This window comes from Scyliorhinus torazame, chromosome 4 (genome assembly GCF_047496885.1).
Source record: "Scyliorhinus torazame isolate Kashiwa2021f chromosome 4, sScyTor2.1, whole genome shotgun sequence".
In the NCBI taxonomy this organism is placed as follows: Eukaryota; Metazoa; Chordata; class Chondrichthyes; order Carcharhiniformes; family Scyliorhinidae; genus Scyliorhinus; species Scyliorhinus torazame.
This window is the reverse complement of record NC_092710.1, coordinates 345,665,151-345,682,602: the sequence shown is the minus strand read 5'-3', so window position 1 is coordinate 345,682,602 and position 17,452 is coordinate 345,665,151. Positions and strand designations below refer to the sequence as shown.

General features: G+C 56.9%; 1 protein-coding gene across 1 annotated transcript in view; it reads left to right on the top strand.

Annotated features, from left to right (window-relative positions):
* Positions 1 to 17,452, top strand: part of LOC140411508 (dynein axonemal heavy chain 8-like) — a 2,059,122-nt gene that overhangs the window by 1,919,639 nt on the left and 122,031 nt on the right. Inside the window, exon 86 of the mRNA XM_072500594.1 lies at positions 12,987 to 13,088. Within this exon, the coding sequence (XP_072356695.1) occupies positions 12,987 to 13,088 (102 nt within the window). The remainder of the gene's footprint in view (positions 1 to 12,986; positions 13,089 to 17,452) is intronic.

The following is a 17,452-nucleotide window of genomic DNA, read 5'->3' as shown; positions in this document are numbered from 1 at the left end:
GTGAATCCCGCTGCTGGCGGGGGTGCGGTGGGACGAGACTCCCGCAGCTGGAGGGGTTCGGTGGGACGAGACTCACGCTGCTGGCGGGGGTGCGGTGGGACGAGACTCACTCTGCTGGAGGTGGTGCGGTGGGACGGAGACTCACTCTGCTGGCGGGGGGTGCGGTGGGACGAGACTCACTCTGCTGGCGGGGGTGCGGTGGGACGAGACTCACTCTGCTGGCGGGGGCGCGGTGGGACGAGACTCACTCTGCTGGCGGGGGTGCGGTGGGACGGAGACTCACTCTGCTGGCGGTGGTGCGGTGGGACGAGACTCCCGCTGCTGGCGGGGGTGCGATGGGACGAGACTCACGCTGCTGGCGGGGGTGCGGTGGGACGGAGACTCACTCTGCTGGCGGGGGTGCGGTGGGACGAGACTCCCGCTGCTGGCGGGGGTGCGGTAGGACGAGACTCACGCTGCTGGCGGGGACGCGGCGGGACGGAGACTCCCGCTGCTGGCGGGGGTGCGGTGGGACGAGACTCACGCTGCTGGCGGGGGTGCGGTGGGACGAGACTCACTCTGCTGGCGGGGGTGCGGTGGGACGAGACTCACTCTGCTGGCGGGGGTGCGGTGGGACAAGACTCACTCTGCTGGAGGGGCGCGGTGGGACGAGACTCACGCTGCTGGAGGGGTGCGGTGGGACGAGACTCACTCTGCTGGAGGGGTGCGGTGGGGCGAGACTCACGCTGCTGGAGGGGTGCGGTGGGACGAGATTCGCTCTGTTGGAGGGGTGCGGTGGGACGAGACTCCCGCTGCTAGCGGGGGTGCGGTGGGACGAGACTCACGCTGCTGGCGGGGACGCGGCGGGACAGAGACTCCCGCTGCTGGAGGGGGTGCGGTGGGACGAGGCTCCCGCTGTTGGAGGGGGCACGGCGGGACGGTGAATCCCGCTGCTGCCAGGGACGCGGTGGGATGGTGAATCCCGCTGCTGGAGGGGGCGCGGTGGGATGGTGAATCCCGCTGCTGGCGGGGGTGCGGTGGGACGAGACTCCCGCAGCTGGAGGGGTGCGGTGGGACGAGACTCACGCTGCTGGCGGGGGTGCGGCGGGATGAGACTCACGCTGCTGCCGGGGGTGCGGTGGGACGAGACTCACGCTGCTGGCGGGTGTGCGGTGGGACGAGACTCACGCTGCTGGTGGGGGTGCGGTGGGACGAGACTCACGCTGCTGGCGGGGGTGCGGCGGGACGAGACTCACGCTGCTGGCGGGGGCGCGGTGGGATGGTGAATCCCGCTGCTGGCGGGGGTGCGGTGGGACGAGACTCCCGCAGCTGGAGGGGTGCGGTGGGACGAGACTCACGCTACTGGCGGGGGTGCGGTGGGACGAGACTCACGCTGCTGCCGGGGGTGCGGCGGGACGGAGACTCCCGCAGCTGGCGGGGTTGCGGTGGGACAAGACTCACGCTGCTGGCGGGGGTGCGGTGGGACGGGATTCCCGCAGCTGGAGGGGCGTGGCGGGACGGTGAATCCCGCTGCTGCCAGGGACGCGGTGGGATGGTGAATCCCGCTGCTGGCGGGGGTGCGGTGGGACGAGACTCCCGCTGCTGGCGGGGGTGCGGTGGGACGAGACTCACGCTGCTGGCGGGGGTGCGGTGGGACGGGATTCCCGCTGCTGGAGGGGGCGTGGCGGGACGGTGAATCCCGCTGCTGCCAGGGACGCGGTGGGATGGTGAATCCCGCTGCTGGCGGGGGTGCGGTGGGACGAGACTCCCGCAGCTGGAGGGGTGCGGTGGGACGAGACTCACGCTGCTGCCGGGGGTGCGGCGGGACGGAGACTCCCGCAGCTGGCGGGGTTGCGGTGGGACGAGACTCACTCTGCTGGAGGGGTGCGGTGGGGCGGAGACTCACTCTGCTGGCGGGGGTGCGGTGGGACGAGAGTCCCGCTGCTGGCGGGGGTGCGGTGGGACGAGACTCACGCTGCTGGCGGGGGTGCGGTGGGACGGAGACTCACTCTGCTGGCGGGGGTGCAGTGGGACGAGACTCCCGCTGCTGGCGGGGGTGCGGTGGGACGAGACTCACGCTGCTGGCGGGGACGCGGCGGGACGAGACTCACGCTGCTGGCGGGGGTGCGGTGGGACGAGACTCACTCTGCTGGAGGGGTTGCGGTGGGACGAGACTCACTCTGCTGGCGGGGGTGCGGTGGGACGGAGACTCACTCTGCTGGCGGGGGTGCGGTGGGGCGAGACTCACGCTGCTGGAGGGGTGCGGTGGGACGAGACTCACGCTGCTGGCGGGGACGCGGCGGGACGAGACTCACGCTGCTGGCGGGGGTGCGGTGGGACGAGACTCACTCTGCTGGCGGGGGTGCGGTGGGACGAGACTCACGCTGCTGGCGGGGGTGCGGTGGGGCGAGACTCACGCTGCTGGAGGGGTGCGGTGGGACGAGACTCACTCTGCTGGCGGGGGGTGCGGTGGGACGAGACTCACTCTGCTGGAGGGGTGCGGTGGGGCGAGACTCACGCTGCTGGAGGGGTGCGGTGGGACGAGACTCACGCTGCTGGCGGGGACGCGGCGGGACAGAGACTCCCGCTGCTGGCGGGGGTGCGGTGGGACGAGACTCACGCTGCTGGCGGGGGTGCGGTGGGACGAGACTCACGCTGCTGGCGGGGACGCGGCGGGACAGAGACTCCCGCTGCTGGCGGGGGTGCGGTGGGACGAGACTCACGCTGCCGGCCGTGATGCGGCGGGATGAAACTCCTGCTGCCGGCGGGGCAGCTGCGGGACGGAGAATCCCGCCTGTGGCGGGGGTGCGGTGGGACGAGACTCCCGCTGCTGGTGGGGGTGCGGCGGGACGGAGACTCCCGCTGCTGGCGGGCGTGCGGTGGGACGAGACTCACGCTGCCGACGGGGGGTGCGGTGGGACGAGACTCACTCTGCTGGCGGGGGTGCGGTGGGACGAGACTCACTCTGCTGGAGGAGGTGCGGTGGGACGAGACTCACTCTGCTGGCGGGGGTGCGGTGGGACGAGACTCACTCTGCTGGCGGGGGCGCGGTGGGACGAGACTCCCGCTGCTGGCGGGGGTGCGGTGAGACGAGACTCACGCTGCTGGAGGTGGCGCGGTGGGACGAGACTCACGCTGCTGGCGGGGTTGCGGTGGGACGAGACTCACGCTGCTGGAGCGGTGCGGTGGGACGAGACTCACGCTGCTGGAGCGGTGCGGTGGGACGAGACTCACGCTGCTGGCGGGGGTGCGGTGGGACGAGACTCACTCTGCTGGCGGGGGTGCGATGGGACGAGACTCACGCTGCTGGCGGGGTTGCGGTGGGACGAGACTCACGCTGCTGGAGCGGTGCGGTGGGACGAGACTCACGCTGCTGGAGCGGTGCGGTGGGACGAGACTCACGCTGCTGGCGGGGGTGCGGTGGGACGAGACTCACTCTGCTGGCGGGGGTGCGGTGGGACGAGACTCACGCTGCTGGCGGGGGTGCGGTGGGACGAGTCTCACTCTGCTGGCGGGGGTGCGGTGGGACGAGACTCACGCTGCTGGCGGAGGTGCGGTGGGACGAGACTCACGCTGCTGGCGGAGGTGCGGTGGGGCGAGACTCACTCTGCTGGCGGGGGTGCGGTGGGACGAGACTCACTCTGCTGGCGGGGGTGCGGTGGGGCGAGACTCACTCTGCTGGCGGAGGTGCGGTGGGACGAGACTCACGCTGCTGGCGGGGGTGCGGTGGGACGAGTCTCACTCTGCTGGCGGGGGTGCGGTGGGACGAGACTCACGCTGCTGGCGGGGGTGCGGTGGGACGAGACTCACGCTGCTGGCGGAGGTGCGGTGGGGCGAGACTCACTCTGCTGGCGGGGGTGCGGTGGGACGAGACTCACGCTGCTGGCGGGGGTGCGGTGGGACGAGACTCACGCTGCTGGCGGGGGTGCGGTGGGACGAGACTCCCGCTGCTGGCGGGGGTGCGGTGGGACGAGACTCACTCTGTTGGCGGGGGTGCGGTGGGACGAGACTCCCGCTGCTGGCGGGGGTGCGGTGGGACGAGACTCACGCTGCTGGCGGGGCCGCTGCGGGACGGAGAATCCCGCTGCTGGCGGGGGTGCGGTGGGACGAGACTCACGCTGCTGGCGGGGCCGCTGCGGGACGGAGAATCCCGCTGCTGGCGGGGGTGCGTGGGACGAGACTCATGCTGCTGGCGGGGGTGCGGTGGGACGAGACTCATGCTGCTGGCGGGAGTGCGGTGGGACGAGACTCCCGCTGCTGGCGGGGGTGCGGTGGGACGAGACTCACTCTGCTGGCGGGGGTGCGGTGGGACGAGACTCACTCTGCTGGCGGGGGTGCGGTGGGACGAGACTCACTCTGCTGGAGGTGTGCGGTGAGACGAGACTCACTCTGCTGGAGGGGTGCGGTGGGGCGAGACTCACTCTGCTGGAGCGGTGCGGTGGGACGAGACTCACTCTGCTGGCGGGGGTGCGGTGGGACGAGACTCACTCTGCTGGAGGGTGCGGTGGGACGAGACTCACTCTGCTGGCGGGGGTGCGGTGGGACGAGACTCACTCTGCTGGAGGGTGCGGTGGGACGAGACTCACTCTGCTGGAGGGGTGCGGTGGGGCGAGACTCACTCTGCTGGAGGGTGCGGTGGGACGAGACTCACTCTGCTGGAGGGGTGCGGTGGGGCGAGACTCACTCTGCTGGAGGGTGCGGTGGGGCGAGACTCACGCTGCTGGAGGGGTGCGGTGGGACGAGACTCACTCTGTTGGAGGGGTGCGGTGGGGCGAGACTCACTCTGCTGGACGGGTGCGGTGGGACGAGACTCACTCTGCTGGAGGGGTGCGGTGGGACGAGACTCACTGTGCTGGAGGGGTGCGGCGGGATGGAGGCTCCCGCTGCCGGCCGGGGTGCAGCGGGATGGAGGCTCCCGCTGCCGGCGGGGGCGCGGGGGGGCGGAGAATCCCGCCCGATGAATTTCATCGTCTATGTTACGTTCATTGAAAGGAAGCTCCCACGGCATAGAGCTATGGACTTAGAAATTGGTCCACATTCCCTTGGTGTATATTTATATGATGGGGTAGGAGTTGTGGTGTGGAAGCGGGTTGGAAGAGGTCCTAAGTTCTCTGGATATTTAGCGAAAGGCCGAATTTCGTATCTGCTTCAAAGAAGGGGTCAACAATGAAGCTGGAGTTCAGAAAAGCTTTTGACTGTGTCAATTGTGAAGGATTATTGAGGATTCTCCTCAACTGTGGCTGCCTTCAGACATGTATCACCATCCACCCTCCACTCGGTGATGACATGCAAGCTGTAATCCTCACCAACAGAACCACCATTTGCAGTGGGCAGGCAAAGCTACCTCAGTGCATCAACCCACTTCTCCATTTCGCTCGCTCCACAATTACAGGTCACCTGCAGCAAGCCACGTCCAGTTGTGAAGCTAATCCATAGAACAGATGGAAAACTGTTCAATGTGTGCTACCTTCAATCTAAAACCAAACCCACTCCAACAGTGGAACAGTGATACACCTGCAGCAATATTTTTATATTCATTTTATCCTTTCACAGGATGTGGTTGTTACTGATTGGGCGAGCACTTATTGGCCAGCCCTAATTGGCCTTGAGAAGTGGTGGGGAGCCGTCTTCTTGAACCGCTGCAGTCCATGGGTGCACATACACCCAAAGTGCTTTTGGGAAGAGATCCAGGATTTTGACCCAAAAGCAGTGAAGGAACGGCAACATAATTCCAAGTCAGGATTGTGTGCAGCCTAGAGGGGCATTAGGAGGTGGTGGCGTTACCATGTATCTGTTGCCCTTGCCCTTCACTGTGACAGAGATCATGGATTTGGAAGGTGTTGGTGAAGGAGCCTTGTTGAATTGCTGCAGTGCATGTTGTAGATGATACACACTGCTGCTACTGTGTGTTAGTGGTAGAGCGGATGAATGTTTAAGGTGGATGGGGTGCCAATCAAGCAGGGCTATTTTGACCTGGATGGTGTTGAACTTCTTGAGTGTTGTTGGAGCTGCACTCATCCAGGCAAGTGGAGAGTATTCCATTACGCTCCTGACTATGCTTTGTAGATAGTGGACAGGCTTTGGGGGGTCAGGAGGTGATTCCCAATCTCTCACCTGCGCTTGTAGTCTCAGTATTTATATGGTAATCCAGTTCCGCTCATGGTCAATAGTTAACCCCCAGGTAGTCAATACATTTGTTCTTTTTCCGAAGCTTCTGTGTCATACATGCATATAGAAGAACAGAGAGCACTCATAGCCTCACCATTATCAAGACACTAAATTCTGGCTCTTCTTGATCCATCGTATCATTGTCCTGCATTTCAAACATTCTGGATATCCATTGATGAATAGATAGTGTTATTAATGTAGAAATTGCTATATATTACATTTCATATTTGTGGCAGTAATGTTATTAAAAACCCTGGTTTAAAATACATACAGGCAGTGTATCTACTAATGAGGAGTAAAAGGTGAAGTAATGATTGGTTTTAACCATTTACTTGTTTGCAGGAGATTCCCTGGAGAGTAGATAATTTATGAGGGATTGTATTTAGTCCTAACTAAGCAGGTGTTGGGACATCTTATGGGATACAGATGATGTAATTAATGGGAAGAGCCAGGTCTGTCTGTAGTTTGCAGTTTTGCCAAATGTTGATAGACTGAGCAAAAAGGTCTGAGAATATTGGATCTGCTCTTAAAAAGGGTCTTGTCTTCAAAATTCTGCACAGAAAAGTAAGTAACCTCTTTTATTAAATGTATTTATAAGTGACAATTGAACTGTATTGGGTTGCTTAATTGGAATTAGTGTTAGATGTAGATAGTAAGTCAAAGTGTTTCCTTTTATTTAAGAACTATTTTACTATTAATTGTAAAGCTATTTATTTGATGTTAATGTGGTTAATTCTGTGTTTAAATTAAAGTTTGTTTTGACATAAAAGATACCTATTGGTCAGAGTCACGTAGGTGAAGTATCCTTTCCCTGTATCCCTGGGTGAAGTATCCTTTCCGTACAGTTTTACAAATTGAAATATTGTTTGGGGCCGGGTCCGGTATCCTGACAAAAGTTAGGCTCTGGTCCAGTATCCTGACAATGGTGATTAAAAACAAGAGAAGTAAAATTATTTGAAGCATTGTTCTTCCATAAACCATACACAAGAAATGTACGGTGCATTCTATCCTCCACATTTTTTCACCTGAAGGAAAGCTCTCTACGAGTAGTTCCTTCTCCACATTAATATGTAAAATTTCAAAATATTCATGCTTCCTCACATTTCTTCTTGTCCAGAATTACAGGAGCCCTGGTTAAATGTAATCATCTTAGTCAAAATGTGCTCCATATTTTAAGCAGTTTTTCAACTTTATATATATCAAATTTATTTGAAAGGCGTTAATCATCTCAGTGTCGCTTATTGGGAGACATTTTAACTCAATGGCAACAGCAAGGGTATGATGCCATACCTGTCTGTTACCACTCGATTCCCAAATAGCACTATCCTAATTTTAATTTAGCATTGTTGCCCCCTCCTGATGCAAGTCAGTCTCATTAATCTATGTCAACCAATATCCAGTGCTAGGTCACGGCAGCTGCCCCCCTCAGTAGCAGCTGAGAGGTGCGTTTAAAAGACAGACTGCAGCAATGGCGGTCTGAAGGGGCCACCCCGATCCCAGGAGCTGTCATGATATGCAGACATGCACACAATGAGATACAAACAGGCAGCTAATGAATACAGAGAACAGGACATAACCAATCAGCAGGCAGGACACTTGGGGGTGGTTTCCCACTATAAAAGGCACGAGGTACTCACACTCCGCTTCTTTCCACTAGTGACATCTACAGTGTGAGTCAGGGTGTACATATCATATAACTCCTACAGCACGTGGCTAAGAGCTAGTCTGGTTCAGTCAGACAGATTAATCACACTAGGTTAGCAGAGAGTCGAACTCACAGAGAATTGAGCTAACTGTGTGACAGGTTCAATAAATCATATTGAACTAACTTCAAGGTGTGGAGTATCTCTCAGGTAAAGCTGCATCAAGTTGCAGCCCATGTTATCTTACTGTGCTTAACACAACATGATACCAGGAGACTGCAATCCCGCGGTGATTTCCCTCAATCTGTTCCGTGACGACCAGCAAGTGTATCCCGGCACCATGGAGAAGATTCAGAGTCCTCAACAGTTGCGGACCTCTGGCAATCTCAGTGCCAACTGGCGGACTTTCAAGCAAAGGTTTCTGCTGTACATCGAAGCGTCTGATACAAGGAAGATCGCGCTTCTCCTCTCAACTGCGGGGGATCAAGGCATCCAACTCTTCAACTCGCTGAACTTCACCGAAGGCCAGGACAAGACAGAATTTCAGACCGTCCTGGACAAGTTTGATAGTCATCATGTAGTGGACAACAATGAAATCTTTGAGCGCTATATGTTCAAACAACGCCTCCAAGGTAAAGATGAATTTTTCACCTCCTTCCTAACTAACCTCCGTCTACAAGCGCTGTCCTGCAACTTTGGTGATATTGCTGACTCCATGATCAGGGACCAGATCGTTTTCGCAGTTTACTCTGATCCTCTGAGAGAGCAGCTTTTAAAAATCAAGGATATGACCCTGCCAGTAGCGATTGAAACATGTACAGTGCATGAGCACGCCAAAAAACGGTATTCCCAATATAAATCGGCTGAAAAGGAGAAACTTGCCTCCCACGAGGCAGAGAGTGTACAGGCCATTGCCCGGATGCAGCGCCTCAGCCTTGATGAAAGTGGCCATTTCGCATGCTCTTCCTCCGCCCCACGTATGCGCGATGCAACTGGGCTGATGAAGGGCCGATCACCACTCTGCGCAGGTGCCAACGTCTGCTGACCACACTGCGCATGTGTGACGACGCACAGAGCGTAATGACGTCATGACGTGCCTGAACTGCGGCACCGCCCACTTAAAGAAACACTGCCCTGCAAGAGGCAGGCGATGTTTAAACTGTGGGAAGCCTGGACACTATGCAGCCGTGTGCAGGTCTGCACCACCAGTCAAGGGCCAGTGCTCCCAATTCCAACGCAGGCGCGTTCGGACTGTACAGCAAGGTTTACAGGATTCTGATCCTGGCAGTACTACGAACCCAGAGGACGACTGCCTGGAGTCCCCCTACCATGTGGGCATCATTACCACACGTGAACATGCCTCACCGAAATCATCACGACGCCTGCCCATCCTCACTGTGGATTCTGCGGATGAATGGCGTGCAGTGCTGCAAGTAGGTCAATGCTCCATCCAGTTCAAGCTGGACACAGGTGCTTCTGCCAATCTCCTTTCACAGGCGGATTTCAACCGCATCAAGAAGCCACCCAAGCTCCTTCCAGCAGTCTGCCAGCTCTTGGACTATAACGCCAATGCCATCACAGCACTGGGATCCTGCCACCTGCTCGTCTCCAACAAGAGCAATCACACAAGGCTACGGTTTGAGATCGTCAACCAGACAGGGCCTCCCTGCTCGGTGCACAGGCATGCAAGCAGCTACACCTTGTGCAGCGGTCTACACAATGACCTCCCCCAACGGGGATCAACGGGGATTGACGACATCTTAGCTCAGTATCCGGATGTGTTTGACGGGATGGGCACTCTGCCATATCGGTACAAGATCCTATTACGGCCTGATGCCATGCCTGTGGTCCACGCACCACGCCGGGTCCCGGCTCCACTGAAGGAGCGCCTGAAGACACAGCTTAAGGCTCTTCAGGACCAGGGCATCATTTCTAAAGTTACGGATCCGACGGACTGGGTCAGCTCGATGGTATGTGTGAAAAAGTCTTCGGGTGAGCTGCCCATCTGTATTGATCCCAAGGATGAGATCAGAATATAATGCGGGAACACTACCCCATCCCGAAGCGGGAAGAACACACAAGTGAAATGCCACACGCCCGGTTTTTCACAAAGCTAGATACGTCACATGGATTCTGGCAAATCCAGCTGGATGAGTCCAGCAGACGGCTCTGCACCTTCGTTTGGCAGGTACTGCTACAATCGGATGCCGTTTGGCATTGTCTCGGCCTCGGAGATCTTCCATAGAATCACGGAGCAGATGATGGAGGGCATTGAAGGGGTTTGTGTGTATGTGGACGACGTTATCATATGGTCCACGACCCCTGAAGAGCACATCTCTTGTCTCCAGCAGGTATTCCGTCGTGTCCATGCCAATGGTCTCAAGCTAAACAGGGCCAAATGTTGCTTTGGCATGTCGACACTGAAGTTCTTCGGTGACCAGATATCTCAACAGGGTGTGCGCCCGGACACAGACAAGGTCAAGGCCATCGAAGCTATGAAGACCCCTGAAGACAAGAAGGCGGTACTGCGTTTTTTAGGCATGGTAAACTTCTTGGACAAGTTTATCCCAAACCTGGCCTCACACACCACGGCCCTCAGACACCTGGTGAAAAAGTCTACTGCCTTTGAGTGGCAGTCAGCTCATCAAGCAGAGTGGTTGGAGCTGAAAGCCAAGCTCACCACTGCACCTGTATTGGTATTTTTTGATCCTTACAGGGAAACGGAAATCTCGATAGATGCGAGCCAGGACGGCATCGGCCCGGTGTTGCTCCACCGCATTGACATCTCATCCTGGGCACCGGTTGCCTACGCATCACGGGCAATGACACCCACCGAGCAGCGGTATGCCCAAATTGAAAAGGAATGCCTGGGCCTGCTTACTGGAATTCTCAAGTTCCACGATTATGTCTACGGCCTGCCGACATTCACTGTCGAGACGGACCACAGGCCTCTGGTCCGCATTATCCACAAGGACCTGAACGACATGACGCCCTGGCTGCAGCGCATCCTCCTCAGACTCCGGAGGTATGACTTTGAACTCGTGTACACGCCTGGCAAGGAGCTCATTATTGCGGATGTCTTGTCCCGCTCCATAACCTTGCCTGCTGACCCGCCGGCATTCGTCCAACAGATCGAATCACAGGTGCAGCTATGGGCCAGCAACCTCCCGCCGTCAGATGAAAAGGTGATTCGCATTCGCGAGGAGACAGCCAAAGACCCTCTTCTGCAGCGTGTCATGCGCCACCTCGCCGATGGCTGGCAAAAAGGGCAGCGGCCTCAATTCTTCAATGTGAAGGACGACCTGACGGTAGTTGATGGCATCCTCCTCAAGCTGGACCGCATTGTCATTCCACTCAGTCTCCAGAGCCTGGTGCTCCGGCAAATCCATGAGGGACATCTGGGTGTCGAAAAGTGCAGGCACAGAGCCAGGCAGGCTGTCTACTGGCCTGGGATTAGTCAGGATTTCTCAAATATGGTCCTCAACTGTCCGACCTGTCAATGCTTCCAACCAGCACAGGGCAAGGAGACGCTTCAGCAGCACAAAATCATGACCTCCCCGTGGTCCAAGGTGGGCATCGACCTCTTCCATGCCAATGGTCGTGATTATGTGTTAATCATTGATTATTTTTCAAACTACCCAGAAGTTGTGAAGCTCTCGGACCTCACATTCAAGACCGTCATCAAGGCCTGTAAGGAGACATTCTCCAGGCATGGTATTCCACTCACTGTCATGAGTGACAACGGTCCTTGCTTCAACAGCCAAGAGTGGTGAAGATTTGCCCAGGTATATCAGTTTCATCATGTCACTTCCAGCCCACATTACCCGCAGTCCAACGGGAATGTTGAGAAAGGGGTGCACATAGTGAAACGGCTCATCTGCAAGGCCGCGGATTCTGCTTCTGACGTCAAACTTGTGCTGCTTGCGAACAGGGCAACCCCTCTATCTACCGGCATGTCACTGGCTCAACTACTGATGAACAGGAACCTGCGGACGACTCTTCCAGCCATACACTTCCCTGACCTGGATCACCTCCCAGTTCTGCAGAAGATGCAGAAATTCAGGGACTGGCAAAAGCAGGGCTATGATGCTCATGCCACTGATTTGCCTCTGCTATCCCCGGCGGATGCTGTTCGATTCAAGCTACTTGATGGAGGCTGGTCAGCTCCAGCTGTTGTTGTTCGACAGGCTGCTCCCCGGTCGTATGTTGTGCGTATGGCTGATGGGTCTGTTGTGCGGCGCAACAGACGGGCACTGCGCAAGGTTGCCCGCCTGCAACCACACTCTTCATTGTTTTCATCCGTTACTGTGCCACCCCCTGATACATCGAACCACGAGACCACCAGTCAGGCTTCAATCCCGTCTATCAAGGCGCCATCATCCCCACCACCACCTCTCCGGCGGTCGACCAGGATCAGACGCAAGCCCCAGAGACTGGACTTATGAGATCACTTGTTTTGTTTGCTATGTTCTGTTTTCGTACCTTAGACACCTGTTTTCACATGTACATATGTTCCCATCTAATAAGTTCGTTTTTCGGCCAACACATGTAAATACTTTCACATAGGCGATAGAAAAACATTTCAAAAGGGGAGATGTCATGATATGCAGACATGCACTCAATGAGATACAAACAGGCAGCTAATGAATACAGAGAACATGACATAACCAATCAGCAGGCAGAACACTTGGGGGTGGTTTCCCACTATTAAAGGCACAAGGTACTCACACTCCGCTTCTTTCCACTAGTGACATCTAGTGTGAGTCAGGGTGTACATATCATATAACTCCTACAGCACGTGGCTAAGAGCTAGTCTGGTTCAGTCAGACAGATTAATCACACTAGGTGAGCAGAGAGTCGAACTCACAGAGGATTGAGCTAACTGTGTGACAAGTTCAAGAAATCATATTGAACTAACTTTAAGGTGTGGAGTATCTCTCAGGTAAAGCTGCATCCAGTTGCAGCCCGTATTATCTTACTGTGCTTAACACGACAAGGGCGACATCCCAAGTCCACAAATTTGGCACCAAGTCGCTCCCTGCTACTTCCTCTGAACAGGTCAGCCAGCTTCCCAGCATACCCGAACAGAATTATTCCAAATTCTAAAAACATTGCTCAAGTAAAAAATAAAGCATGTTCTGCTGAGATTCAATGTAATTAAATGAGATTTACACTCTGTCATTTGGATTCCCTCAGGGTGTGTCGTGGAATACTATACGTTATATGCTTGGAGAAGTTCAGTACGGGGGACGTGTTACAGATGACTATGACAAACGCCTCCTCAATTGCTTTTGCAAGGTAATCCCACTCCTTTGCAGAGAAATGTTATCATTATAATGTGTAAGAGGACCTTTTTTGGGGTGCAGATGAAGATGCTGTGATAGTTTCCACATTGGACACAATGCAAATTGTGCAAATTTCCCTCAACATCTCGAAAAATAAACAATCTGTTTATACCCTTTGAAGGTCCAGCGAGCTGTCAATCACAAAGCTTTCAGTGGGCAATGGAGTGTGAATTTCAATGTAAACAATCCAGTTCAAAATATTCAGCCTCCTAGCCATCGGCACTGACTTCAATACTTCAAAAGGCAATGAAATTGACTGTGTGAGAACGACTTCAAAGTTTTCAACCACTTTAAAGGCATAACTTTCACCTTCATCTCACAGACCTTTAAACCTTTAAAGGGTTTTGGAGTACAGATAAGAACACCTTTACTTTATTATGAGAGATGTGTATTTGTATTTATGAGGTAATGAGCGACTGTTAAATAGGGCATTGTGGGAAATTTCATTTTCTACAAACTCAGTGACTGTTTAATGGTTTTAAAGGCTGCAGATGGGTAGATCACCCAAAGGAGAAGCATCACATGGAAGACCCCGACCTAAGCCCCTCCAGCCCAACACAAACCCCCCTGACCCCCACCGCCCAGGGAGAACCGTCCCCCACCACCCCTCTCAGAAGCCTGGAGCTATTATTGGGAGGGTAATTACTACCTTTCCTTGGACGTCAAGGTGCCAGGTTGGCAATCTAAGGGGCAAAGCTAGAAGGGGGGGATTGAGGGGGCTGCTGAATGGCGGGTCCAAGTGAGCTGAAGGAGGGTCTGGGGTTGAGGTGCGGTAATGGGGCTGCTGAATGGGGGGATTGAAGAGAGGTTCTCGGAGGTGCAGTGGGGTAATGGGAGGGGGCTGAAGGGGGGTTCTGAGGTGTCTCTTGTCAGCGATTAGGATGGGGCGAGTGCCCTGCCAGCAATTTGCAGGGGACTGCAGCTGCTAAGTGAGATCAGAGAGCTTTTTAAAATGGCTGCTCCTATTTCAGAGATGTGGGAGTTGTTCGAGAGATGGTCCCGCCCCTCTCAGGTGCAGCACGCACCCTGGCGTCTCATGGAATGGCATGGAAAATCCAGGGCAGGGTTCTCCATCCCGCCAGCCCTGTTTTCTGGTGCAGTTGGCAAATGGGGTTTCCCATTGTGGCCACCCCACGCCGTCGGGAAACTAGCGGGCGTGGGTGTGCTACCAGCAAAGCGGAGGATCCCGCTGACGGAGAGCCCCACAGCCGATTTCCAAAAACACGGCTGGATTCTCCGCCATCAGGATGCTCCATTTTGCTGAAATCACGCGGGGTTTCCCGACGGCATGGAGCTGCCCCATAACGGGAAACCCCATTGACCAGCCGGCAAAACTGAGACTCCCGACAGTGTACTGAACCAGAAATCTGGCGGGGAGGGACGGAGAATCCAGCAGAATTTCCTAGTTCCATGGACTGTCACTCCGGGGTCACTCCGAGTGCCAACAGGAACCATTCTGGTCTATCCACTGGCGGGAGCACTTAGTTTTGAAATTAAGAATAGCGGCCTTCATGTCTGACAAGTCATTGGCCAGGATTCTCCAATCCGAGTTTGCCCCACCCCCGCTGCCAGCGAGAAGGGAGAATTTGGCGCACAAACTCCATTCACTGCAGCCAATTGGAGGGTCCCGGTCACAGGCAAAGCCAAAATATCTCAGCCACTGAAACAGCAAGAACTGAACATTGCAACATCATCAGTTCCCCAGTTGGAGTGGGACTGTAACTTCCATTATTTTTGGCAGAGTTAAAGGAGAATGCACCCAATTTAAAAAGAGGAATATTTCCATAACAATTCCTGAACAAACAGTGGGCAAAACTCTCCATTGCAGAGACTAAGTGGGAATGAATTGGGAGAGATCCCTGTTCCCATTGAGGTTGTCGGTCCTGAGTGGCTATGGGGGGGATGGGGGGTGGGACAGGGAGGATGTGAGTGGCTATGGGGGGTATGGGGGGTAGGACAGGGAGAATGTGAGTGGCTATGGGGGGTATGGGGGGTGGGACAGGGAGGATGTGAGTGGCTATGGGGGGCATGGGGGCTGCGACAGGAAGGATGTGAGTGGCTATGTGGGGCACGGGGGGGACATGGAGGATGTGAGTGGCTATGGGGGGTATGGGGGGGTGGGACAGGGAGGATGTGAGTGGCTATGGGGGTATGGGGGGTGGGACAGGGAGGATGTGAGTGGCTATGGGGAGAATGTGGGGTGGGACAGGAAGGATGTGAGTAGCTATGGGTGTATGGGGGGTGGGACAGGGAGGATGTGAGTGGCTATGGGGGGTGGGACAGGGAGGATGTGAGTGGCTATGGGGGGTGGGACAGGGAGGATGTGAGTGGCTATGGGGGTATGGGGGAGATGGGTGGGGACAGGAAGGATATGATTGGCTATGGGGTGTATGGGGGGGTGGGACAGGGAGGATGTGAGTGGCTATGGGGGGTATGGGGGGTGGGACAGGGAGGATGTGAGTGGCTTTGGGGAGTATGGGGGGGGACAGGGAGGATGTGAGTGGCTATGGGGGGTATGGGGGGTGGGACAGGGAGGATGTGAGTGGCTATGGGGGGTATGGGGGGGTGGGACAGGGAGGATGTGAGTGGCTATGGGGGGTAAGGGGGGGTGGGACAGGGAGGATGTGAGTGGCTTTGGGGAGTATGGGGGGTGGGACAGGGAGGATGTGAGTGGCTATGGGGGGTATGGGGGGTGGGACAGGGAGGATGTGAGTGGCTATGGGGGGTATGGGGGGGTGGGACAGGGAGGATGTGAGCGGCTATGGGGTGTATGGGGGGGTGGGACAGGGAGGATGTGAGTGGCTATGGGGGGTATGGGGGGGTGGGACAGGGAGGATGTGAGTGGCTATGGGGGTAAGGGGGTTGGGACAGGGAGGATGTGAGTGGCTATGGGGGGTAAGGGGGGTGGGACAGGGAGGATGTGAGTGGCTTTGGGGAGTATGGGGGGGACAGGGAGGATGTGAGTGGCTATGGGGGGTATGGGGGTGGGGACAGGGAGGAAGTGAGTGGCTATGGAGGGTATGGGGGTCGGACAGGGAGGATGTGAGTGGCTGTGGGGGGTATGGGGGGTGGGACAGGGAGGATGTGAGTGGCTATGAGGAGTATGGGGGGGTGGGACAGGGAGGATGTGAGTGGCTATGGGGGGTATCGGGGGAGGGACAGGGAAGATGTGAGTTGCAATGGGGGGTACGGGGGGGTGGGACAGGGAGGATGTGAGTGGCTATGGGGGGTATGGGGGGTGGGACAGGGAGGCTGTGAATGGCTATGGGGGGTATCGGGGGAGGGACAGGGAAGATGTGAGTTGCAATGGGGGGTACGGGGGGGTGGGACAGGGAGGATGTGAGTGGCTATGGAGGGTATGGGGGGTGGGACAGGGAGGATGTGAGTGGCTATGGGGGTTATGGGGGGTGGGACAGGGAGGATGTGAGTGGCTATGGGGGGCATGGGGTGGGTGGGACAGGGAGGATGTGAGTGGCTATGGGGGTTATGGGGGGTGGGACAGGGAGGATGTGAGTGGCTATGGGGGGCATGGGGGGGTTGGACAGGGAGGATGTGAGTGGCTATGGGGGGTATGGGGGGGTGGGACAGGGAGGATGTGAGTGGCTATGGGGGGTATGGGGGGTGGGACAGGGAGGATGTGAGTGGCTACGGGGGGTATGGGGGGTGGGACAGGGAGGATGTGAGTGGCTATGGGGGGTATGGGGGATGGGACAGGGAGGATGTGAGTGGCTATGGGGGGTATGGGGGGTGGGACAGGGAGGATGTGAGTGGCTATGGGAGGTATGGGGGGTGGGACAGGGAGGATGTGAGCGGCTATGGGGAGTATGGGTGGTGGGACAGGGAGGATGTGAGTGGCTATGGGGGGTGTGGGGGTGGGACAGGGAGGATGTGAGTGGCTACGGGGGGTATGGGGGGTGGGAGAGGGAGGATGTGAGTGGCTATGGGGGGTATGGGGGGGTGGGACAGGGAGGATGTGAGTGGCTATGGGGGTATGGGGGAGTTGGGGGGGACAGGGAGGATATGATTGGCTATGGGGTGTATGGGGGGTGGGACAGGGAGGATGTGAGTGGCTATGGGGGGTATGGGGGGTGGGACAGGGAGGATGTGAGTGGCTATGGGGGGTATGGGGGGTGGGACAGGGAGGATGTGAGTGGCTTTGGGGAGTATGGGGGGGGACAGGGAGGATGTGAGTGGCTATGGGGGGTATGGGGGGTGGGACAGGGAGGATGTGAGTGGCTATGGGGGGTAAGGGGGGTGGGACAGGGAGGATGTGAGTGGCTTTGGGGAGTATGGGGGGGGGGGACAGGGAGGAAGTGA